Source organism: Silurus aristotelis (genome assembly GCF_946808225.1).
Source record: "Silurus aristotelis genome assembly, chromosome: 1".
In the NCBI taxonomy this organism is placed as follows: domain Eukaryota; kingdom Metazoa; phylum Chordata; class Actinopteri; order Siluriformes; family Siluridae; genus Silurus; species Silurus aristotelis.
Genome location: NC_139574.1, coordinates 41,331,931 through 41,358,104, shown reverse-complemented (window position 1 = coordinate 41,358,104; position 26,174 = coordinate 41,331,931). Strand labels below are relative to the sequence as shown.

Sequence of the window (26,174 nt, the reverse complement as noted above, 5' to 3'; positions counted from 1 at the left end):
ACGAATCCATCCTTGGAAGGCCTTCACTGGGATGTCAACACAGGCCAGCTCCATTGCCCTTAGGAGGTTCTCTCTAATGTGTATGGTTGTCTGTCATAAACCTTCCATCTCCATGATGAAAAGAACTCCTCTATAGGGTTCAGGAAAGGGGAGTAGGGTGGCAGACAGACGTTTAAAAAGTGGTTACTGTTGGTGGTGAACCACTCCCTGATTTGGTTTGTTTTGTGGAAGCGTACATTGTCCCAAATTATCACATAAATTTGATGTGCGGGCCCAGGATGGTGTTGTTGGGGGTCCAGGAGGATGTCTTTTAGCTCCTCTAGGAAGGTGAGGAGACGTTGTGTGTTGTAAGACCCAAGGACAGCATGCCGGTGGACAAGCCCCTCCAAACCCATGGCTGCACAAAGAGTAATATTACCCCCCCGTTGGCCAGGAACCTCAGTGATGGCTCTTTGGACAATGATGTTACGGCCTCTTTGCCTTCGTTTCTGCAGGTTGAAGCCAGCCTCATCCAGGAAGAGGTACTCATGAGGTCTGGCCATCGTTTCCAACTGTAATATCCTCTGTGAAAATGTAAAAGTGCACAGGTGTTCAGAACAACAGTCAATCAGGTAGCACAGTATTGTCCAGAAGTAATGTAGGCCACTGAGCAACACAGTATGTCCACTAACTGCACTGTGAACATGGATGTATACTTACTTGCACATACTCGTAACGTAGGTCTTTGTGTCGTGCAGAGTTGCGCTCAAAGGGAACCTTATAGACCCTATAGACATCCGCATCTTTTGCCGCCAGAGAACTCAGTCTATTGTGGCCAAGCTGACATCATCAATGCTCTTAAAGTTGACATTATTGGCAATGACTTTGTCTCTGATCTCCCGGAGTCTGATGAAGTTGTTCTCACGAACCATATCCACAATGAGGGTTTCTTGTGCCGCTGTAAATATGGCAGCCCTTCCACCTCTATGTGGCATTCTTTCAACTATAAAGAAAGAAACATGTGTTGTCAGTTTTACAATACTGTAACAACTGATTTGAAACCAATAGACTACTTTCACAGGCTTGTAAAATTGTATTGTGACAAAGAAAGCAATAGAGTACAATACCTGTTGTGTTGTCTGCATGCCCTGATAATGGTGGCCACGGTGAACCTACTCAGGTTTGGATGGACTCGTAGTCCTGCTTCAGCCATTGTCATGCCATGGACAATGACATGGTCAATGACTGTTGCTCGCATCTCGTCCGTAATGATGGTGCGAGGTTGTCCATTGTGTTTGTTTGGAATCTTCAGCAAACTGTGCACTCTGAACTTGCTTTTGTACTTGTGGTCACAGCATTAGCAACAAGTGTCTTCAATTTTGAGTCGTTGTGTGTAATGAATGACGCCAGGTGTGTTCATTGTGTTCAAATATTGCTGACTGTGGCAAGCATTTTGCATCACATGAGCTTTCATTTGAGAATATAAGCAGAGTTCTTTTGCAACTTGTGTTTTAGCAAAAAAAAAAGTGTTAAGATTTATGAGAACGGAGGATTGTGTTTTGTGAATTGTGTCTTCATGTGAAATGTGTTTATGATAGTGGAAAATGATGGCTAGATTTAGTAAATGTGTTTAGACAACTGGTCATTTGGTTTAGAGGATTGGCTTTTGTGTTTTAGCATTTGGGAAAAACTGTAATAATATTTGTACAGATTTAAGTAAAAAGAAAGTCCTGACAGGGCCACTAGAGGCTAGAGGGCAGTGTGAGACTCACATCTGACAACCAACTGCAGTTTATTATTATTATTATTATTATTATTATTATTATTATTATTATTATTATTATTATTATCATCATTATTATAGTTTTTGGGGGTTTATGAATGTTCCTTGCTTTGACGAGGATGTGTTGATTATATAACACCCAAATAACATTGTTTAATCAAACCAATTATTGGAAATGTAATCATTTTATCTCTTTGGGTTTCATAAATATGTAAATCTGCATATTTCTTGAGCGTTTTGGAATTCCTATTGTCCATTTCTGTTACAAGCACAATGCAGAAACACCAAAAGCTGTTTATTTATTACCAGGATTGAGTAAAAATTTGTGACAAATACATAAACCTCATTCATGTTTGCTAGCTGCATTGTTCCACTGGGGGTCGCAGAAGAACCTTCTGCATGTAAAGCAGATGTGTTGAACACTACCCTATAGATCCACATAATCACCTGCACCTGCATATGTTTCCAGATTGCAACTTTTCAGCTTTGGGAAACTTGTTCCCAATGTACCCCAGCTTTCTGTTCTCGGTTGACAGGATTTCAAGTTATTTTCAAATACTGTAGTACATGATTAATTCATTAATATGAGGAAGATTAATCCTCATTATTGATCCTCATAGAGTGGCTAAGAGGAGCTACTCTAAAAAGCTGTAAAATCAGTTTTCAGCCAACGACCCTGCTTCAGTGAAGAAAGACCTGAGAGACATGGTGCAGTCATAAAAACCTGGAGTCTAACACGCTCAAAACAGTGGAGATGATTGTGACATTTGAGTCAGTGAATTTTCTAAGTTTAATTAATATTTTTCCAGTTAGAGTTTGAGAGATATGTTTCTATTTATGCACATTGGACATCAACCTTCTCAGCAGCAGGTTCCATAGTGTAGCGCTCATCACGTCTGCTTTACACGCAGAAGGTCCTGAGTTCGACCCCCAGTGGAGCCATCCCCTTAAGGCTGTGATTCTAAATGCTTTTTGTCTATTGCGGTTACAGGGCCCATGCACGCGATGAACATCAGGTGAGGGTCCCTGCCCGAGATGGTTCCTCCATATGAAGAAGGACACAGGTGAGATGCAACCTCCCTGAACTTATAAAAAACTGGATATGCAGAGAGAGCTTGATGTGGTCCCTCATGGGAAGAAAGTGCGAATGACATTTTAAGAGGGGGACAGACGGGTTGACCTGTTAAGACAGATGTGGTGTCATAGGAGCTTCTGTAGTTGGTCACGTCCAAAGCGATTCCCGTAGTGAAACACAGAGCGAGTTAGAAAAAGAAACTCATTTATATGGCTAAATCTATTATTGGGCAAATTATTACTATTATTTTCTAAGTTTAATTTAAATTGTTCCACTGAGATTATCAAAGATGTTCCTATTTATGCACATTGAACATCAGCCTTCCTGAGTAACAGGTCCCGAAGTGTAGTGGTCATCACGTCTGTTTTACATGCGGAAGGTCTTGGGTTTGACCCCCAGTGGAGCCATGTTCTTGAGCCTCTGATTCTTATTTTCTACTAGCAGGATTTACTTGTATCTTTATTTTTGTTTAAGAAAAATATCAAGAATGTTTCCATTTATGCACATTGGACATCATCCTTGTCAGCAAAAGATTCCATAGCGTGGCAATCACGTCTGCTTTACGCTTAGAAGGTCCTGGGTTCGAGCCCCAGTGGTGCCATGCTTTTGGCCCTTTTCATCTAATTTTGGAATGCTTTTTCTTTATTACTGATACAAGCCCCCCCTCTTAAAAAGGCTTAACAGAGGATGTACTTTCTTCACCAGCTTAGAAAGTTCAACAGGGGTTGCTTTAATAACTGTCTGGTTCTGCTCAGCTGAAAAATCAGACATCAGAGGACTACAGAGGACAGTTTAGACGGCTGCGTTGGTTATCGGTGTCCCCCTGCCCACTTTTCAAGAACTGTATACATCCAGAGTGAGAAAAAGGGCTTTGAAAATCGTGTTAACCACTACACAATGGAACCAGTTAAGGTACCCTAATGGTGGAATTTCTTTCCCGCTAGCAGGATACAGTTTATTTTAGTACTTTTAGTATATTTAGTACTTTATATTTACTTTCATTTTATTATAATTTTTTTAATCTTGGCCACCTAGCACATGGGACTCAGCTTTTGTCTCTCCTTATTGTTTTAAGGCCACTTTTGTATGTGAAGCAGAGGTGATTACAACCACGCTATGGTTCAAAAGAAGAAGAAACACACTTTTACATAATATTTCTTTTATACATGATTCCACTGGGAGTCAAACCCAGAACCTCCTGCATGTAAAGCAGAAGTGATGAATCACTACATGGAACCTGGGTTTTTTTGTTTTTTGCATTAAGTGCATTAAGATGCTGGAGATCTATCACTCGGTGGTCATGAGCCTACTGTGTGTGGTCTTCTGAGGAAGTGGCATTTTGCTCAGTAATGTCAGCAGCAGTAAGAAACTCATTTACATGGCTAAAACTATTATTTGGCAAAACCTGGGAACATTTGAGTCAGTGAGTTTTCTAAGTTTAATTAATATTTTTCCACTGAGATTTTGAGAGAGATGTTTATCTTTATAACATTAGACATAATCCTTTTCAGAAGCAGGTTCCATAGTGTAGCGGTAATCACGTCTGCTTTACATGCAGGAGGTTCTGGGTTTGACTCCCAGTGGCATCATGTATAAAACAAATATTAGGTTAGAGTGTTTTTCTTCTTCTTTTAAAGAATGTCCTGGTTTCGAGCCCCAGTGGAGCCATACCCTTGAGTCTCTCATTCTACTTTTGGAAAGCCAAAAGTTTTTGTCCAATGCTGTTACAAGCACAATGCAGAAAAATGCCAACCTGTTTTTATTTGCAGAATTGAGTAAAAATATTTCGGAATATCTTAACTTTCTTAACATAAGTGGTCACAAAAACAAACTTCATTCACCAGCTGCATGGTTCCACTGGGGGTTGAACCCAGGATCTTCTGCATGTAAAGCAGATGTGATGACTACTACATTATGGAACCACACAATCAACTAAACAGCAATAATGAGCAGAAATATCAATTCAGGCAAAATGTTTTCCAGATTGCAACTATACAGTTTTGGGAGATTAATGAGATTAATCCTCATCATTGATCCTCATAGAGTGGCTAAGAGGAGCTCCTCTAAAAAGCTGGAAAATCAGTTTTCAGCCAACGACCCTGCTTCAGTGAAGAAAGACCTGAGAGACATGGTGCAGTCATAAAAACCTGGACCTTAACACGTTCAAAACAGTGGAGATGATTGTGACATTTGAGTCAGTGAATTTTCTAAGTTTAATTTATATGTGTGTTTCTATTTATGCACACTGGACATCAACCTTCTCAGCAGCAGGTTCCATAGTGTAGCGGTCATCACGTCTGCTTTACACGCAGAAGGTCCTGGGTTCGAGCCCCAGTGGAGCCATGCCCTTGAGTCTCTGATTCTAATTTTGGAATGCTTTTCCTCCATTTCTGTTTCAACCACAATGCAGAAACATGCAAAACTGTTTATTTATTTCCAGGATTGAGTAACAATTTGTGAGTAATATATAAACCTCACTCATGCTTGCAACCTGCATGGTTCCACTGGAAGGACCTTCTGTGTGTAAAGCAGATGTGACGACCACTACCCTATGGATCCACACAATCATCTGCACAGCATAAATGAGCAGAAATAATGATTCAGGCAAAATGTTTTCCAGATTGCAACTATACAGTTTGGGAAACTTGTTCCCAATGTACCCTCAGCTTTCTGTTCTCGGCTGAGAGGAATACAAGTGCTTTTTAAATACTGTATGAGAGTGTGTGATCTGGAGTCTGTGCAGTGGCTGCTGTTCTCCCTCTATTTATTCCAGCTCTTTTTTAAAGTAATGTTACATCCTCGATGACTTCAAACTTTACTCTTTACACTATTAATACAATTCTAAAATGAATTGTATTGATTTGTATGAATCATCTTGTACGAATTGTATGAATGAAGAATATTAATACATTTTTATTCACTATGTTGCTCGGTGGTCAGGGATAAAAACAGGTGTAAATCTGCATATAATAATAATAAAATTAATCATTTAAAAATACAAAAATATGTTTAAATGTAGACCTTTAGGTACTTAACCACCCCAGTGCTACTGTATATACAGTGAGAAAAATAAGTATTTGAACACCCTGCTATTTTGCAAGTTCTCCCACTTAGAAATCATGGAGGGGTCTGAAATTGTCATCGTAGGTGCATGTCCACTGTGAATTCTGACCCTCAAAGACCTGTTAGTCTGCCTTTAAAATGTCCACCTCCACTACATTTATTATCCTAAATTAGATGCACCTGTTTGAGGTCGTTAGCTGCATAAAGACACCTGTCCGCCCCATACAATCAGTAAGAATCCAACTACTAACATGGCCAAGACCAAAGAGCTGTCCAAAGACACTAGAGACAAAATTGTACACCTCCACAAGGCTGGAAAGGGCTACGGGGAGATTGCCAAGCAGCTTGGTGAAAAAAGGTCCACTGTTGGAGCAATCATTAGAAAATGAAAGAAGCTAAACATGACTGACAATCTCCCTCGGACTGGGGCTCCATGCAAGATCTCACCTCGTGGGGTCTCAATGATCCTAAGGAAGGTGAGAAATCAGTCCAGAACTACACGGGAGGAGCTGGTCAATGACCTAAAAAGAGCTGGGACCACCGTTTCCAAGGTTACTGTTGGTAATACACTAAGACGTCATGGTTTGAAATCATGCATGGCACGGAAGGTTCCCCTGCTTAAACCAGCACATGTCCAGGCATGTCTTAAGTTTGCCAATGACCATTTGGATGATCCAGAGAAGTCATGGGAGAAAGTCATGTGGTCAGATGAGACCAAAATAGAACTTTTGGGTCATAATTCCACTAAACGTGTTTGGAGGAAGAAGAATGATGAGTACCATCCCAAGAACACCATCCCTACTGTGAAGCATGGGGGTGGTAGCATCATGCTTTGGGGGTGTTTTTCTGCACATGGGACAGGGCGACTGCACTGTATTAAGGAGCGGATGACCGGGGCCATGTATTGCGAGATTTTGGGGAACAACCTCCTTCCCTCAGTTAGAGCATTGAAGATGGGTCGAGGCTGGGTCTTCCAACATGACAATGACCTGAAGCACACAGCCAGGATAACCAAGGAGTGGCTCTGTAAAAAGCATATCAAGGTTCTGGCGTGGCCTAGCCAGTCTCCAGACCTAAACCCAATAGAGAATCTTTGGAGGGAGCTCAAACTCCGTGTTTCTTAGCGACAGGCCAGAAACCTGACTGATCTAGAGAAGATCTGTGTGGAGGAGTGGGCCAAAATCCCTCCTGCAGTGTGTGCAAACCTGGTGAAAAACTACAGGAAACGTTTGACCTCTGTAATTTGTAAACAAAGGCTACTGTACCAAATATTAACATTGACTTTCTCAGGTGTTCAAATACTTATTTGCAGCTGTATCATACAAATAAATAATTTAAAAATCATACGTTGTGATTTCTGGATTTTTTTTTTTAGATTATGTCTCTCACAGTGGACATGCACCTACGATGACAATTTCAGACCCCTCCATGATTTCTAAGTGGGAGAACTTGCAAAATAGCAGGGTGTTCAAATACTTATTTTCCTCACTGTATGTATATATATGTATATATATGTATATATATATATATATATATATATATATATATATATATATATATATAATTATATATATATATATATATATATATATATATATATATATATATATATATATATATATATATATATATATATATATATAATTATTATAATCACAAACTGCTTTTATAAAATGAACATGAAATAAGGCTGTAATACTGCACTGTATTTAACTGTCTGAACCAGATTTATTCTAGTTTTAAACATATTAATAGTCATTTTTATTTATTTTCGTTGTATTTTGATGTTTTCAATTTCATTGCAGTAAATTATGACTTTATGGTGGTATTTAATTTAAGTGTCGGTTGAGTTTTTAATCTATTACACAGTAAAAGCCTTAATATTTATAAATGTGTATTTAAAGTTAATTAAAATATTAAGGCTGTAATACTGCACTGCATTTAACTAATAATATTATTATTCTTGTTATATATTGTTATAATTTTAAATGTACTGATAGTTTTTATTTTGATTCTTTATATTTTGAAGTTTTATTTCAGATTAGTTTCAGATTATTTCAGATAAAACTAGTTCTGGAAGGAACAAGTCCAGAGACAATGAAATATAGTTATTATTTAGTTCCTAAAACCACATTAAATATGAATCTGTCATGCAGGAAATATAAAATGATTTTGTACTGACTGAGTAATGCAGCACTTATAAAATATTTGTACTACAACATTGTGTGTGTTTAAGACTGGTGCAGTATTTCATGACTCTGTTCTGTTCACTGTTTTAACTAGAAGTTTATCATGATTTCTGTTTAACTTAAACTTTGTTTTTTTATTTTGTAGATAAATTAAACGTTGCCAAGTGCAGAGATAAAAAAGGCAACATCAGAAGGCCAATGAATGCCTACATGGTTTGGGCGAGGAAACAGAGGCCCATCTTTTCCAAGGCCAATCCAAATAGCAGCTCTGCAGAGATCAGCATGCAGCTTGGGATCCAGTGGAACAAACTGAGTGAAGAACAGAAGAAACCCTACTACACTGAATCATGGAGGCTTAAACAGGAACACGAACAGTTGTTTCCTGGTAGGTGAACTTTCTTTATAGACAAATTGCAAAATAACAAAACAAACACATCAATTCTGACACTTTTATTGTTTTTATGTTGCTTCTTACTCTTTAAATTCTTCTTTTCTATCATGTAGATTGGGTTTATAAACCGCTTCCAAAGAAGAGAAGGAGAAAAGGCAGTGTGCAGAGTAGTGACTCACAGAGGAGACCTGATCATCAACCAAACCACCACATAGTCATGAACATGCCAGAAGAAGTACCAGTCCATGACCTCGTTCCTGAAGTTAGTGATCAGTTCCCCGGCCTTAGCCACCAAGAACTGCTGTCTCCTAAAGACTTCTGCTTTGATCCTCCTCTTTTCCCTTCTGTTTCTGAGTCGACTTTCTGCCAGACCAAGTGAGTTAGTAAACTGCATTGGAACAGTTTCAGAAGAATGACATGCAAATGAAGTTTTACTCTGCATCTTAAATAATCGCCATAATCGCCACTCATTTACTTTAATATGCAGCTAAAATTGTGCACTTCTGTTTACAGCACCTGCTATGGGTCTGAGTGTACAAGCAGTGAGGTTCAGCTCGAGGACGAGGAGGAAATCACTTTGCTCAACAACGACATCTTTTCCATTTTAAATGAGGATTGTGACTTTTTTAACCAGTCTGAAGCCCTGAATCATACTGAAGACCCCCACAACAGCACAGAGATCCTGGATTCTGTACCAGTCTTTGATGTCGACAGCTTCGAGGATCTGTTGAAGCAACTTGAAGAAATAGAAAATGATTCAGGAATAGAGGAAGATGGTGAAATACGAACATTTCATGTACTTTAGTGTGCATGTTGTTTTACCATCTTCATTTTTTTTATTTTAATTAAATAAATAAAGATTTTGAATTTCAATCATGTCTAATGTCTCTTCATCACAGAGAGCATTCAATGATGGCATTTTTTTTCTTGAAATCCACTTTAGTAAAGTCAGTGATGTTTGATGTCCTTAAAGAAAAGGAATTTGACAGAAACTGAAGTTGAGGTATTTTCTTGCAGCTTTAGTGCTTTGTTCATTTTGAGCTCTGAAAGCAATATAGCTGACAGTTAATGTGGGGCAGATCCTGATTCACTTAAACATCTGTACTTTATAATTAATCGCATGGATTGGCACAAGAAAGTGGATGATCTTTCAGCAGTCATTCTGACAGGGTTAACACTGGATTCACCTCACAACACCTGAACACTACTGCTGGACTTGTTTGAGTAAATGTACTTTGTTACTGTACTTGAGTAACTATAAGTGACTTCCTGTCTGATGAACTGTTTTGTATTGGTCCTGTTTACTTCAATAGTAAGGAATGTAGACCTGAGATCCTGATTATTGGTCTTTTATTACCCATAAGGCAGTGGTTTTTACCCTTTTTTGAGACGTGACTCATTGTTTACATGAAGAAAACACAGTGCATGTAGGGGTACGGTCTCAGGAGCCCTGCAGTAAGTGTGCTGTGTGCATGTGATTGATGAATGTGCAGGTAGAAATTCAACTGAAACTGCATTCAATCTGGTTGATTATCAAGCAAGTTATTTTTTAACTACATTTAAGTTCCCTGTTATAGGATAACTTGCAATTTTGTAAATTCCAACTGTATTTCCATTAATTCCTGTTAATACCGAAATATTCCTGATAATTCATATGGGAAGTTTCCAGTCAGACGAGAAAAAACCCTCTGAAGATGTTCTTCTTAAAGGCAACATTTGTGCTGGTTTAGAAATAAAACTGCATCAAGTCTACCCACCAACACACTGCTTTTTACAGCACAAACACAAACACTTTTCTCTTTTCTGATCAGACGAGCTGCCATTTGAGTTCACTGACAATGTTCTTATACTAACAAATTAAATTGATCACAGTATGATTTTTAACCCATATTGATTATTGCACATTTTTAAAAGCCCTCTGTAACAACCAGCCAAAAATATGCCGAGTCAAGCGATTAGATCAGACATACACAATAGTATTTCAAAGCAATTTTCAAGCGAAATGATTTCATAAAATAACTATGCTGTCACTTTTACTCAGCTCTTCTATTATTATTACTCAAGTAGTAGAAAATCTACTGCCCACTGGATCCTGTTTGGTCCAGATCTTCCAGTGGAGTCTAAATCTAGTGTGCAGCCAACAGCTCACCTGCTCAGTAATGAAGTTGTTCCCATCCACGGTTTCAGGAAGAAAATCAGCCCAGCTCAGTTTAGAGTCCCTCCATAAGGCCTCCACTTCCTTTTGGCTCTAAAGTGAAGAAAAACACAGCAATGACTTGAACAAAAAAGAACTTTTTTCAACTAGTATGACAAAATACTTTCCTTTTTTCAGTCATATTCTATAGAAGATTTCACAGCTCACCATTTGTTTGCAGAGAAGGTTCAATATTTCTGCAAATAATATGCCGGCTCTTGCCACAGGAAGTAGTGGTTTGCTAAATTCACTGGAATTCACAAGAAATCAACAATTAAAAACAAACACCAACTTCCTTTCCAGCAAAAAATGTATATGTATAGTCTCAAATGTAACTGTAAATACATGAATAATTCTCTCAAAGAGATTCCTCCTTCCCGAAGCACAGGATTAACGAGCTCCGCTATGTACTGCCATACATAAGGAATGTCAATCGCCATATCATCTGCTATCTCGAGGGTTTCTGAGAACCTGTGTAAACAAGGATAGGTAAGAAAATGGGGGGAAAGAGAGCAAAAAAAAACACAGACAAAAGTCTTAATAAAGGATTCTGATTCTCATAAAATTCTCAAAAAAATGACCAAATGTAAACGCAAGCGTATTCATAATAATGCTAACAATAACCCCATTGGGTGTAAATATGTCATCAAGCTGTGGACATCTCATGACGCAGACAGTAGTGTCTCTGGCGCCAGTGGGAGACGGAGCTGTGTGGTGCAGGAATGTCACTCACCCTTTAAAAAACTGAGATGTGGAGAGGATCCCAGCCTGCAGCAGCTGATGGAACAGATGACCCATGTGGTCACGTGTGATCTGGTTTCGCTCCAGCGTGGTCTCCACACCCACCCAAACAAAAACGTACAGCATCCCGCCCTGGTCCAGTTCCTCCACGCAATGCAAGGCCTCCTGCACACGAACCCACCGCGATTATGTGACGCAGTAACACGATAATAACCGATGTGTATTCAACTAAATGTGATCATAAGACACTGCATGAGATCATTACTTTGTAATCATTTATGTGTAGAAACTCCTCAATAATGGATTTAGAGCGTTTCTCCATTTCCTCCTCTGATAGCGCAGGCTTGTTTGTAGTCGAGTCTGGCACTGTGTCGAGTTTTACTGAAACACAAGAGACATGATGTGACATGACTAAAAATGCTCATGCATTAAACTGAATTAAGTTTCAACAACAACACCTACAATCACAACCTGCTTTGAATATTTTCACAACATGAACACAGGAGAGAGCTGAAAAAGGACACAGACTACATTCACTACAGACTCACCTGATGCTCCGGATGTGGCTCTAGCGCTAGTTTCTCCATTGCAGCCGTTCTTCCAGTTCAGCCGTCGTCCCCCGAAATTCCGTCCCAAATAAATCTTATCATCTGCTGGTAACTACACACAAACACAATTCAGTTTAAATAACAATCCTTCTTATAAACCTGGTAGAAAAACATGTACTTTAACAGATTGGCAGTTTTGAAGTAGAATTCCATAACATTACTTAAATTGTGTGAATTGTGTAACTCGAGTAATTCGAATACAAAAAAGCATCGAGGCAAATAACTTGGCTTAGTCCATTTAACTACACACAGAGCACCGTGTTTCCCCACGGACCATTCTTACTGATGCACCACCCGCTAAACTCTGAACAGGTAACACAGAAGACACTGCAGAATGAAAAATGGAAGAACGGGAGGAGAAAACAGCGAGGGCTGAGGAGAAGATCCAGGCCAAAGAAAACTAAAAATGTTTTAAAAGTTTTTTATTAAAAGAGGAATGAAGCAGCTCTCCTAAAGCTCTAAATCCACAAACATTTGGGGGATTTCTAACGCTTAGTTCAGGCAACTCTTAAAGGTTAATACTTTTCAACTACGTAAATCGTTTCACCAGCAGGTTTAAGTTCATCTACATCTCAAGCTTTAAATGCTGACTGAAATAGTTCAAGCAAAGTTCAAGCAAAGTAGTGAAAAACATGATGAAGTGTGCGAGTCAGAAGAAGTAGGAGTCACTGTGCATTTCATCCTCAGAGCCGGGCTCGGGTTCGTTCTTCGGCGGCTCGGCTTCCTGCGCTTCGATCTCATCTGCTGGTGTTTCTGCTGAAGCCAGATGCTCCACAATCACAGGAGACACACTGGAATTCTCGACTGTGGTTGAGACTGGCTCAAGGTCAAAGTCAGACTGCTGGAAAGCGAGCTCTGGCTTATCCTAACACACAAACACACACAATTAATAATAAAACACCAGGATTACTGTGAATTTGTAGTGTAAATGTAGGTTTCACACATTCACCGAAGTGAACGACAGCATTTCTATCTTTATATATAGTTATTTAAAGAAATACTCCAGTGTTGGCACCTCAGTTTATATCTACAGTATTTGTAGTCCATGTGCAATAACTACAACCAAGAGCTAACATGCCTCCTAGTTTATTGAGACGAGCAGAAAACGTTACTCATGACTCCATTACAATGAAAGTCAAAGGGCAGTTGTGGGAAAAAGGAAGGATTATGTGAGATTTTTATACGCCATTACCAAAAGATAATATTGCATATTGAAATTTAAAGATGTCTAATTCTTTTATTTGTAGAAAACGTATTTAAAAAGTACGGGTCTTATTTCTAAAAGTACGGATTTGTTCTTTCAGGCTACTTTTGTAGTCAACACCGTTTAACATGCACAACAGTTTAACAATTTGCAATACGTCTTAATTAAAACATGTTGGAAAATGCTGGACTACACGTTTAATTTAGTCACATTGTAAAAGATCTTGACCAATTAAAATCCAGTGCGGGGACAGCGACGAGCCCTAAACTCACCTCTCTGAGCGATCGGGAGTCGTCAGGACGAGGAGCTGTGTCTGTTTCGGCTCATCGATGGTGAATAGAGCAGAAGCTGGAACCTCTGGGGGCACGTGCACAGGCTCTGTTTTATCTGGCTTTGGTGTGACGGCTTGTGCAGGACCGGGCTCAGCTGAAGAGGTAGACGTTTCAGCGCCATCTAATGCAGCAGATTTTACTGAATAACTCTCAAGCTGTTCATCTGTAGACAACAGAGACAGTAGCAATTAAATCACAGACTAGACGAGTCAAAAATAAAAAAATAATTGAGGCTCATATACTCAGTAAATGAACCAGTACTGAAACAAAGAGTAAGCACACGCACCGTTTTCCTCTTCCTCTTGGTAGATGGATGTTGCTGCAGTGAAGGGACCATTGGGAATGGAGTCTGGTTGTACACGGCCTGATCATTATAGTAGAACATCCCTGCAGCCGACACTAATAAGAACAGTATCAGTTTCAATTAAAGACCAACATGTAAGCTGTGAGGATCATAACATCCTACAAGAAAACCAGGCTTTTTGTAAGGATGACTGGAAGGGCATGATCAACTTACCATTTGTTGGGGTAGTAGGTCCAGGGAGTACAGTGTAGCATGTATTGAATCCTGTGGGATGGACTGAGTACTGCTGAGGAGGCACCACATGTACTGGAGCACTGTAATAATACTGGAACACAAACAGCATATAAGTTTGGCATAAAAATCACAAAAATGCTAAAGCTATTTGAAGGTTAACGTAAACAGTATTTGAAACTTGCAGCTATAAAAGGACACACAGAGACAAATTCAGAGCACCAGGGTACACACATGACCCCTGACCTTTCTCACAACTACATCGAACAACCTCCAAGTCTCGACCTTGTCCCTGTGTGCCTCATTACATATAGCACAGTTAGGTATGGTAATGTAGATGAAGTAATGTGGGTGAGATAAACTCAGGCAATGCAGGAGGGAAAGACAGGGCAGAGTGAGGGAGGAAGTGCAGGCCAGACAGGGGTGGGATTTTAAAGTCAGGCTAGGAAAGGTAGGTAGACCGTATTTCCTGATTAGCACACATTAGCATACAGATATCATTTTGGTCAAAACTCAGTAATGATTTCGTTCAAATAGAGTTAATAGAGTAAGTAGTTTCATTGATTTGTACAATTCTGATATACTTCATGAATAACCTTCACTCTGTTTAATCAAATCAGAGCCGTGTCCTTTTAGAGCGGTTGCCAGTTGCGCTCACATTCCTCTATATGGACATTCATTCCTTTTCGTTTAGTTCCCTTAAAGACAGAGGAAGTGATCAAGGGGTTTACAAAATGAGGCCGTTTGGCTGGCGTAAGTAAAATCTAAATGAACAGTGTGTTTAGGTGATGAGGAAGTGATGGGCTTTAGTTTATTCTGTGTGAAAAACAGTGTGTGTTTGAACTGTACATTACCAGCATTTGTTCTTCTGGAGAACTCGCAGTCATGTTCACCACCACAGGAACGTAGGTCCCCGAATACTGTTGATTAGAACAACGTGAAAATGTCTGTCACTACATTTGACATCATATTTAATGTTCTCTCTTATACTTGCTCAATACAGATCTAGAACATATACAGAATATATTTGTCAATATTTAGTGTAATTGAAGAAATGAGAATGCAATATTTCTGTATGTTGTTGCAGTTTTAAAGTGAACATTCCTACTGCAGTAAACAAACGTCTGGTCTCAACAACGGCCTTCGATTCAATAGTGGACTTACAATGTTTGCATGTTACTATGACAGCATGACATTTGACTATGACATTTCATTGGTGGATTAAAAAGATTGTTGCACCAATCAGGGATGCTACGTCACAGAGATGGTGATGGCGCGACTCTACATGAGCTCCTGTAGTGTTTCTCTGTAGAAACACACACCCGGGTTAGAGGCGAGCGCCCCCTGCTGGACTTTTGTTAGGTAAGCTTTCCAGTCTATTGATTATTGCTGTTTGTTTCTTGTCTTTCTTCTATCTTAATGTGTACAGGCCACAAATACGTCGTTTTCCATGCTAAGAGCATTCTTTTATTCGTTGATCCATTCCCTGGTATTACTCGAAGCATTAGTGCCCCCGTATGGCACTCATCAGTATTACTGATCACTGCTAGTGATTGGAAGATGGCATCATTTCAGTGACTTGGTTCTTTAGATCATTTCGTTCCTTTGATCAGAAATAATATAAAATGGTACATTTCCAATAAGCAGATACCCATACACACGTCTACATACACGAACTCTGACATTAGTTCCAATAATGAAAATATGACAAGGCAGCTAAAGGACAAATGATGATAAACAGAATGAGTAGCTCACCCTCATCTCTTCTGGTCCGTATCATTCATTCCTTAATTACGTGACTCCCATAATTATTGTAACAATAACATCAAGATTTGGACAAAAAAATAAAAAATACTCGCACAAGAAGATTCATGACATGAACCTTTTTATAAACCGAACAAAATAAAAATTCTTCCATGCAAATGCGTTAACACGATTAATGCTGTTGATAAGACACAATACTTGAGGGACAAAATGTGCTTCCTCAAATCTCCACCTCCTCTTCACCTGGCATCCGTATCAGATCTCGAATCGGCCCATTTATCATTCCTTTCAGAAAATATACACAAAGTGCACGTCACAAAGTCGTGATTGTGAACACCACATCAGCTTAGATAACGTCTCATGTAAAAAGTCCACCGCTAAATCTTTCAATCGGACTGATTTGAATCGGAATGACAGGATCGCGGGTACCTGTGCAGCGACATCGAGAACACGAGCACCAGGAAAACAGCGAGTGTGCACCTTACCTTTGTCTCCGGTAGCGCGGACATGCCGGACGATGGAATCTCCAAGAATCACAGTATGACGTTCCGTCTCGCGGAGAGGGGGGAAGCGGTTCTCGGTCGAGATCTCGAAGGCCGGTGGTGGTGGGGGAGACGTCCTGGACCGGGGCTTGGCTCGTGTCTTCCGCTGCTGCAGCATCCAGTGTCCGTGGGCCTGGGCAGAGAAACACGTGGAGTTGAGGTGCTGGGAGCGTTAGATTCAACCCAGGAATTTACCTGGGACGAGTGAGCGTCCGTCCGGGATGTTTCCAGCGCCGCTTTCCGCTCTCGCAGCTGGGCATCGAACGAGTCCTCACCTGTGCTCAAAGGCAGACACACAAAAAAGGAGAGATAAATAGTAAAGTTTGTTTAAAAACACAGTCAAACACAGGAAGCTACGTCACAGGAAGCCTGCAAGCAGAGAGTCTCCTTTCCACGTCATGACCTGCTCCCATCCTGCTGCCACCTAAAAAGATAAATAACTAACAACAATCTGCACTTACTTTATCTTTACAGTAAATACATTTACAAATAAATACATAAATACAATATGAAAATAAATAATAATAAATTGGCAATTCACACAACAAACAAATTAAATACATTTTTCACTACAAAGTCATTTTCCTAAAAACAGATCTTTCTTGCTTTGTTTGTTGCAAAGTCATCAATTACATCATCGTTGCAAATCTGACCAGCACTTGTATGGTTGATGTTTATGACAGCGAGGCTGCTGAGGTGCTCTTGTGACATGGTGGATCTCAGGTATCATTTGATTAGTTTCAGTTTTAAAAAGCTTCTTTCTGCTTCAGCTACAGTCACTGGAAGTGTAAGACAAAGTCTTGTGAAAAAAAAGCTTGTTCACATGAAAGAAAAGTGTCAATGATTTTTTTTTTGAGGCAAATCTCATCTAATTAAGCCACAAGATGTTTTGCATGAAAGTTGTTTTAAAAAGATTTTCACTTTTTCTATCAGTAACTACACTAATAAAGGAGAGGTAGAGGGAAGATTTAAACAATTTATAACAGCCCCCAAAATACTTATAATTCTTATTATTATTATCATAACTGCAGTAACACACACACACACACACACACACACACACACACACACACACACACACACACACACAGCTGCATTCATACATTTAAATCACTATCTCTCTAATCACACTTAATTCCTTCAGGATTAATTACAGGTTGGGTGACCTCTAACCTCTCGTGTGATGCTGATGTTCCTCCTCAGAAGTCCGTCTGCTGCCTGAAGTCTCAGCTCCACCCTCTTCAGGTCATCAGACTTCATCAGGGCTGTCAATTAAACACAACCTATGTTTATCTACACTTATGATACCAGGAAGAGAAAAAACTCCTCTGAAGATGTTCTTCTTAAAGACTGAAATCCGTATCAGAGCTCTTTTATAGAAATATATATATGACTGTATAATGCTGCTGCCATTAGGACTTTATTTCACATCACATGAGTCTGCTGCACTTGTGAGTGAATTTGATTCGGACTTTTCTGATAAGCGTCTCTAATAGATCAGTGTAATTATTATAATATTAACGCTTAGTGGCGTCTCACCGTCCAGACTACAATTATCTCATACATACAACTGAGCATATCATTTAAACTCACACCTAGAGGTCGACTGATACAGGATGAACAATATATGTTGCTGATTTCTTTTGTCCGATATGTTTGTCCAAATAAAATCTCTACAAATTTAAACCTATTTTGTAATGACACTGAATTGAAATAAAAAAATTAATAAAAAATCTTGTGACATGAACAACTCATATTTCTTGTCCACTTATTACACTATTTATAACTTTTAGAATAAACTTTAAAAACTGGACCAATATAAAGTTTGTTCACAAACTTTTACTAAACTGAGTTTATTTATATGATCATCACCATTCATTACATCGCATTACCTCTGTCTTTGTCCCGCTTTTCTTCTTCTACACTTTTTCTTCTATTTTATTTAATTTGTATTGTTTTCCAGCACAGTAATGTGATGAATGTAAATACTGTTATGTTTGCATCATTATGCTATAAAACACATATTATCCCATTAAGTTCTGAGCATGCGCAGAAAGAACCGGAGACATGACAGCGCAGCGTTTTTTACTCGTTTACTCTGCACACTGCAAACACACCCACATGCAGCACGAGAGCGCCCTCTAATGGCTATCAGATATTATAACATTAATGCAATGTTACCAATGTCACTATGACCATTATTAATTTAGGGGCTTCAGGAAAGTCTGCAAAGGAAACAAAACTATACCAACCTTTTCCGTTTGTCTGAATCATTGCACGAAACACATTAACAAATCCGAAAACACAGCGACAAGTCAGACAAACCGGAAAAGGTAGGTATCGTTTGTGAATGGAAAATTATCACCTGTCATTCACCTGTATATCTTGACTGACAGGTGTCTTGTCCAATGATCGGTAAGTTTACATTCACAAACTATACCTACATTTTCCGGTTTGTCTGACTTGTGTTTTTGGATTTGTTAATCTGTTTTGCACTTCTCACACACACACACACACACACACACACACACACACACACACACACACACACACACACACACACACGTGCTCAGCTCTGCTCGGTGTCTTTCTCCTTTTTCTCCTCATCACCAGTCACTAAAACAGAGCACACTGATTAGTCCCATCAGCCACAGATCTGCTTCTCACCGCTCGTTTCCCCCCGTCTCCACCCTCCATTCACCAACCGCCGCTCGTGCACGCACCCGCTGCTCCATCCAGCAGTAGTGTTCAGGTGTTGTGAGGTGAATCCAGTGTTAACCCTGTCAGAATAACTGCTGAAAGATCATCCACTTTCTTGTGCCAATCCATGTGATTAATTATAAAGTACAGATGTTTAAGTGAATCAGGTTCTGCCCCACATTAACTGTCAGCTATATTGCTTTCAGAGCTCAAAATGAACAAAGCACTAAAGCTGCAAGAAAATACCTCAACTTCAGTTTCTGTCAAAATCCTTTTCTTTAAGGACATCAAACATCACTGACTTTACTAAAGTGGATTTTAAGAAAAAAAATACCATCATTGAATGCTCTCTGTGATGAAGAGACATTAGACATGATTGAAATTCAAAATCTTTATTTATTTAATAGTGTTTATTGTGTCTCGCTGTAGTGAAAGTGTTCAGACGCTCTGTTTCTCTTGTCGTCTTCTTCTTTTTCTATTTCTCGTTTTCTTTTGAAGGTTTTTTTGTCTCAGCTGAGCAACAATTTCCTCCCATTGCTCTCGGACCCTCATATAATGTTCTGTTTTATTCTCTGAAGTCTTCTTTTCTTCCTCACAGAGATTCTGGGTATCCTGGAGCCCCCTGTTGGTCTGAAGCTGTAAGTTGTTCCTCTCCTCTATGTCAAGTTTAGATTTCTCTCTTTCGTCCTCTTGTTTTTCTTTAAAATCCAACGTGGGCTCAAACTGATCAACACGTTCCTCCAGTCGCTTTTTATCTCTGATTAAATGATCTCTCTCCTGCTCTGCACTATTTTTCACTTTTTCACAGTGATTCTGAGTATCCTGGAGCTCCATGGTGGTCTGTTCCAAATTTGCCTCAGGCTGAGCAACATGTTCCTCCACTTTCGTTTGTTCTCTCGTCCAGCTCTCTTTCTCACATTCTACAGTATTCTCCAGTTCCTCATGGATTTTCAGGGAAGACTGGAGCTCCATGGTGGTCAGATGCAAAGTGGCCTCAAGCTGAGCAACACGTTCCTCCAGTCGTTTTTGTTCTCTCGTCCAGCTCTCTCTCTCACATTCTACAGTTTTCTCCAGTTCCTCATTGATTTTCAGGGAAGACTGGAGCTCCATGGTCGTCTGTTTCAAAGTGACCTCAAGCAGAGCAACACGTTCCTCCACTTTCTTTTGTTCTCTTGTCCAGCTTTCTCTCTCACAGTCTACAGTTTTCTCCAGTTCCTCATGGATTTCCAGGGAAAACTGGAGCTTCTTGGTGGTCTGATCCAAAGTGACCTCAAGCTGAGCAACATGTTCCTCCAGTTGTTTTTGTTTTCTCGTCCAGCTCTGGCTTCTCTCAGTTATATCCTGTTCCTGCTGCTTTCGCTCAGAAGCCAAAGTAGCCTCCAGCTTTTGCCCCGTCTGTAGCAGAATGGCTTTCTCTTCTTTCTCTTCTGTTATCTTCTCTATGATTAGAAGAGAAAATGCATCCAAGTCTTTCTCTACTTTCTCCATGTGTTCCAGCTTCTCCTTTATTTCAGCAATCTGCTTAGTTTTCTCTGTTCTTCTGGTTTGAAAAAACTTTCTCAACCTTCTGAAGAGCTCCATGTTTATGCCTCTTTACTCACAAGCAAAAACCTCGGATATGAGAGAAACAGAGACGCGTTCCTAATTATAGACGTTGCCTTACTGTGACGTCACAGGGAGATGCCCCGCCCTCCGTCTGTGACGTAACCCGGTCTCGCTTAACCTGACACTATGCGCATGCGCACATTACAGAGGTAAAAAGCGGATAAAATATCATGTCTTCACAGCTTTTCTGTTGTTCCTGAGAGAAGAGCGATATTACAGTCATTAATAAGATAAAAACGGCTGTAAACTGTGTATAAAGCGAGTGAATCCGAGTTGAGAACCGGAAGTTGACCGGAGTAACTCTATGAATGTTGCAGAATCATAAATGACCAGTAGGTGGCAGTGTGATGTGTATTAGAGCTCACTGTCACAGCAGGTAATTAGAAGTAGTGGAGCTCTAATGACGTCATTAATAGCGAGGACAAGACACACAGCAGTTTGGGATTCTTTTATTGACTTTATTGATTAATTGATTTGGAGTATGATTGTGTTTCTGATTAAAGTAAGTTCATGTGTATGGAGTAAAAACAACCTGTACATTTCTCACTTCCAGACAGTATTATGAGATGTTCATCTGCTGGAAGTTCATGTTTAATGCTGCATGTTTTATAGGATTTATGAGCTGGAATAAATGTCCAAACACCTCAATTTAACACTGAGTGATTTTTGTAGTTTGGTAGACTAAAATTAAATACAATAAAAAAGTTATTAACTGAAACTAATCTGAAATAAAACTTCAAAATATAAAGAATCAAAATAAAAACTATCAGTACATTTAAAATTATAACAATATATAACAAGAATAATAATATTATTAGTTAAATGCAGTGCAGTATTACAGCCGAAATATTTTAATTTTAATTAACTTTAAATACACATTTATAAATATTAGGGCTTTTACTGTGTAATAGATTAAAAACTAAACCGACACTTAAATTAAATACCACCATAAAGTCATAATTTACTGCAATGAAATTGAAAACATCAAAATACAACAAAAATAAATAAAAATGACTATTAATATGTTTAAAACTAGAATAAATCTGGTTCAGACAGTTAAATACAGTGCAGTATTACAGCCTTATTTCATGTTCATTTTATAAAAGCAGTTTGTGATTATAATAATTATATAAATATATATATATATATATATATATATATATATATATATATATATATATATATATATATATATATATTTATATATACAGTGAGGAAAATAAGTATTTGAACACCCTGCTATTTTGCAAGTTCTTCCACTTAGAAATCATGGAGGGGTCTGAAATTGTCATCGTAGGTGCATGTCCACTGTGAGAAAAATCCAGAAATCACAATATATGATTTTTTACTATTTATTTGTATGATACAGCTGCAAATAAGTATTTGAACACCTGAGAAAGTCAGTGTTAATATTTGGTACAGTAGCCTGTGTTTGCAATTACAGAGGTCAACCGTTTCCTGTAGTTTTTCACCAGGTTTGCACACACTGCAGGAGGGATTTTGGCCCACTCCTCCACACAGATCTTCTCTAGATCAGTCAGGTTTCTGGCCTGTCGCTGAGAAACACGGAGTTTGAGCTCCCTCAAAAGATTCTCTATTGGGTATAGGTCTGGAGACTGGCTAGGCCATGCCAGAACCTTGATATGCTTCTTACAGAGCCACTCCTTGGTTATCCTGGCTGTGTGCTTCAGGTCATTGTCATGTTGGAAGACCCAGCCTCGACCCATCTTCAATGCTCTAACTGAGGGAAGGAGGTTGTTCCCCTAAATCTTGCAATACATGGCCCCGGTCATCCTTCCCTCAATACAGTGCAGTCACCCTGTCCCATGTGCAGAAAAACACCCCCAAAGCATGATGCTACCACCCCCATGCTTCACAGTAGGGATGGTGTTCTTGGGATGGTACTCATCATTCTTCTTCCTCCAAACACGTTTAGTGGAATTTTGACCCAAAAGTTCTATTTTGGTCTCATCTGACCACATGACTTTCTCCCATGATCCTCTGGATCATCCAAATGGTCATTGGCAAACTTAAGACGTGCCTGGACATGTGCTGGTTTAAGCAGGGGAACCTTCCGTGCCATGCAGGATTTCTAACCATGACGTCTTAGTATATTACCAACAGTAACCTTGGAAACGGTGGTCCCAGCTCTTTTTCAGGTCATTGACCAGCTCCTCCCGTGTAGTTCTGGACTGATTTCTCACCTTCCTTAGGATCATTGAGACCCCACGAGGTGAGATCTTGCATGAAGCCCCAGTCCGAGGGAGATTGACAGTCATGTTTAGCTTCTTCCATTTTCTAATGATTGCTCCAACAGTGGACCTTTTTTCACCAAGCTGCTTGGCAATTTCCCCATAGCCCTTTCCAGCCTTGTGGAGGTGTACAATTTTGTCTCTAGTGTCTTTGGACAGCTCTTTGGTCTTGGCCATGTTAGTATTTGGATTCTTACTGATTGTATGGGGTGGACAGGTGTCTTTATGCAGCTAACGACCTCAAACAGGTGCATCTAATTTAGGATAATAAATGTAGTGGAGGTGAACATTTTAAAGGCAGACTAACAGCACTTTGAGGGTCAGAATTCTAGCTGATAGACAGGTGTTCAAATACTTTGCAGCTGTATCATACAAATAAATAGTTTAAAAATCATACACCCTGCAGGGTGTTCAAATACTTATTTTCCTCACTGTATATACAGTAGCACTGGGGTGCTTAAGTACCTAAAGGTCTACATTTAAACATATTTTTGTATTTTAAAATGATAAATTTTATTATTATTATATGCAGATTTACACATATATTCTTTCTGTGCGGTCCGGTACCAATTGACCCACGGACCGGTGGCAGTCTGTGGCCCCGGGGTTGGGGATCACTGATATAAGGAGCACAATACAACATTATTATATGAAAGGTTAATTACTATAAAGAAAATAGAAACATACACAAGAATGTTATTAACTACTTGCACGATCCATGTGGAACAAAGTTCAAAATTCTTGTGCATATAATATTAATAAATATTGTGAATGTAAACAAACATTTAGCAGTAGTTTAAAAAAAAATGTGCAAAGATGCAAATAATGTGTTTATTTTGTGTGTGTGTGTGTGTGTGTGTGTGTGTGTGTGTGTGTGTGTGTGTGTGTGTGTGTGTGTGTGTGTGTATCAGGTCAGCCTCCGAGCATAAGCACTAAATCACTTGGAATTTACTCGGTCAATAATAAAAACTCTTTGCTATAGTTGTGAGGTGAAAAAAATCCAATGTTATTTAAACTTCTCTTTAAATAACAAGTTACAGTTCAGTGGTCAGGGTCATACAGAGGTTTTCCAAGACGGGTTCCACTCAGACCAGACCTCACAAGGGTCCATCAAAGAAGTCGAGTCCTCGTGCTGTGCGTCAGGTGCAGAAGCTGCTTCAGAAAACAGACACACGAGTGCTGCAGCATCGCTTTAATCACTTCTTATTTCAAGAAATCTTACCAAGTGTAATTATTTTACTGCACTGGCAAATCATTTGACTTGTTTCTAGTCTGTAGAGTTTCTTCTTAAATCATGCTTTTATTTCTTTATTTTGATGGGTATTTTTTGCAGTGGACGCGTCATAAAGTGTGCTGTGTGTTTTTATCCCTGACCACCGAGCAACATAGAGTGAATAAAAATCTATTAATATTCTTCATTCATACAATTCATACAAGATGATTCATACAAATCAATACAATTCATTTTAGAATTGTATTAGTAGTGTAAAGAGTAAAGTTTGAAGTCATCGAGGATGTAACACGACTTTAAAAAAGAGCTGGAATAAATAGAGTGAGAACAGCAGCCGCCGCACAGACTCCAGATCACACACTCTCATACAGTATTTAAAAAGCACTTGTATTCCTCTCAACCGAGAACAGAAAGCTGAGGGTACATTGGGAACAAGTTTCCCAAAACTGTATAGTTGCAATCTGGAAAACATTTTGCCTGAATCATTATTTCTGCTCATTTATGCTGTGCAGATGATTGTGTGGATCCATAGGGTAGCGGTCGTCACATCTGCTTTACACACAGAAGGTCCTTCCAGTGAAACCATGCAGGTTGCAAGCATGAGTGAGGTTTATATATTACTCACAAATTGTTACTCAATCCTGGAAATAAATAAACAGTTTTGCATGTTTCTGCATTGTGGTTGAAACAGAAATGGAGAAAAAGCATTCCAACATTAGAATCAGAGACTCAAGGGCATGGCTCCACTGGGGCTCGAACCCAGGACCTTCTGCGTGTAAAGCAGACGTGATGACCGCTACACTATGGAACCTGCTGCTGAGACGGTTGATGTCCAATGTGCATAAATAGAAACATATCTCTCAAAATCTAACTGGAAAAATATAAATTAAACTTAGAAAATTCACTGACTCAAATGTCACAATCATCTCCACTGTTTTGGGCATGAGCTTTATGAGAGTCTCCTCACTGTTCACATAAGGCTACATAACCCCTACAGAGGGGTTCTCTGCCTCGATCCTGTCCAAAATCACAGACAGAAACGTCTCCTCTAAGGACTAAATAAGACGAAAGAAAAGGATCATCCAATATCCAACTAAATCAAACATGTGTTCAAATCATGTATATAAACAAACATTAAGGAGTTAAGACTTGACTGTAGACCAGGTTTAGGAAAACTACTAGACTTTGTTTAAACCAAAACCTGGAGTAAACGTTTTTACACCACAAACCATATCTACTGTTCATTTTAACAACATCAGGGCACTGAATGAACTTTTACAAATGAGAAAACTCAAATCCACAGCTAAACAATAAAGTTGTTTGAATTTTGTGCACACTAAATAAAACAGAAGATAATAACTGACCTTGTTTACACAAAACACAGATGTGACCGATTTTCCCTCATCTGTCAGACCAGGAAGTTTACAACTCCCTTTAAGTAGTGCAGAAACCCAGTTAGTAGATAATAAATCATAACTGGCATCATGAAGAGTTTCCAATGCACAAGCGATGAGGGATTGTGTTTTGTTGTGTTTGTGCTGTGCAGTATCGATTCGAGGTCTTTTAGCAGTCTTGGGTTGTGACGTGTCTGATGCAGTTCTCTTTTTGCTCTCGGGTTTGTCTTGGTGAAAGTGAGGGCAGAGATGTTCACGGCTTTATTTCCTGAGATGGGATTGTTGTGCCTCTGATTGGAGCTCTCCTGCTTGGAGGGCAGGATTCCTGGAACATGAATGGCATGCCTGGGAGGAGCTGATCAAAACTCAGTAATAGCAAAGGGAACTCGACCTGATGCTGAAGGCTTCTTCATGGGTCCTGCATATAAAATAAATAAATAAATAATCGAACAAAGCTGCATGTTTTATTTCTGCATAATGAATACAGCCTACAATCTGATCATTTCTGTACATGTTAAAGGTGTGTTGTGTAAAATAATTTACTAAATGAAATGAAAGGTGCTCAGATCACACTAATGACATTATATGTTTA

General features: G+C 39.2%; 1 protein-coding gene and 2 long non-coding RNA genes across 3 annotated transcripts in view; all 3 read right to left on the bottom strand.

Moving 5' to 3' along the window:
- LOC310725605 overlaps positions 1–26,174 on the bottom strand; it is an 84,372-nt gene that overhangs the window by 38,107 nt on the left and 20,091 nt on the right. The gene's annotated exons all lie outside the window — the stretch shown is intronic.
- On the bottom strand, positions 10,165–12,588 carry LOC310734082 (eukaryotic translation initiation factor 4 gamma 3-like; the record flags this gene model as incomplete). The annotated part of the gene is made up of 7 exons (XM_083555727.1): positions 10,165–10,728; positions 10,843–10,924; positions 11,020–11,145; positions 11,408–11,580; positions 11,681–11,796; positions 11,964–12,075; positions 12,571–12,588. 7 exons carry the CDS (start codon positions 12,586–12,588, stop codon positions 10,540–10,542), a joined length of 816 nt encoding a protein of 271 aa, XP_083411853.1. The 3' UTR covers positions 10,165–10,539.
- Positions 13,859–15,016, bottom strand: LOC310725515. Its single transcript, XR_014533387.1, has 3 exons — positions 14,949–15,016; positions 14,077–14,188; positions 13,859–13,958 (listed from the first exon to the last, which is right to left on the bottom strand). It is a non-coding gene; the product is annotated as an uncharacterized lncRNA (long non-coding RNA).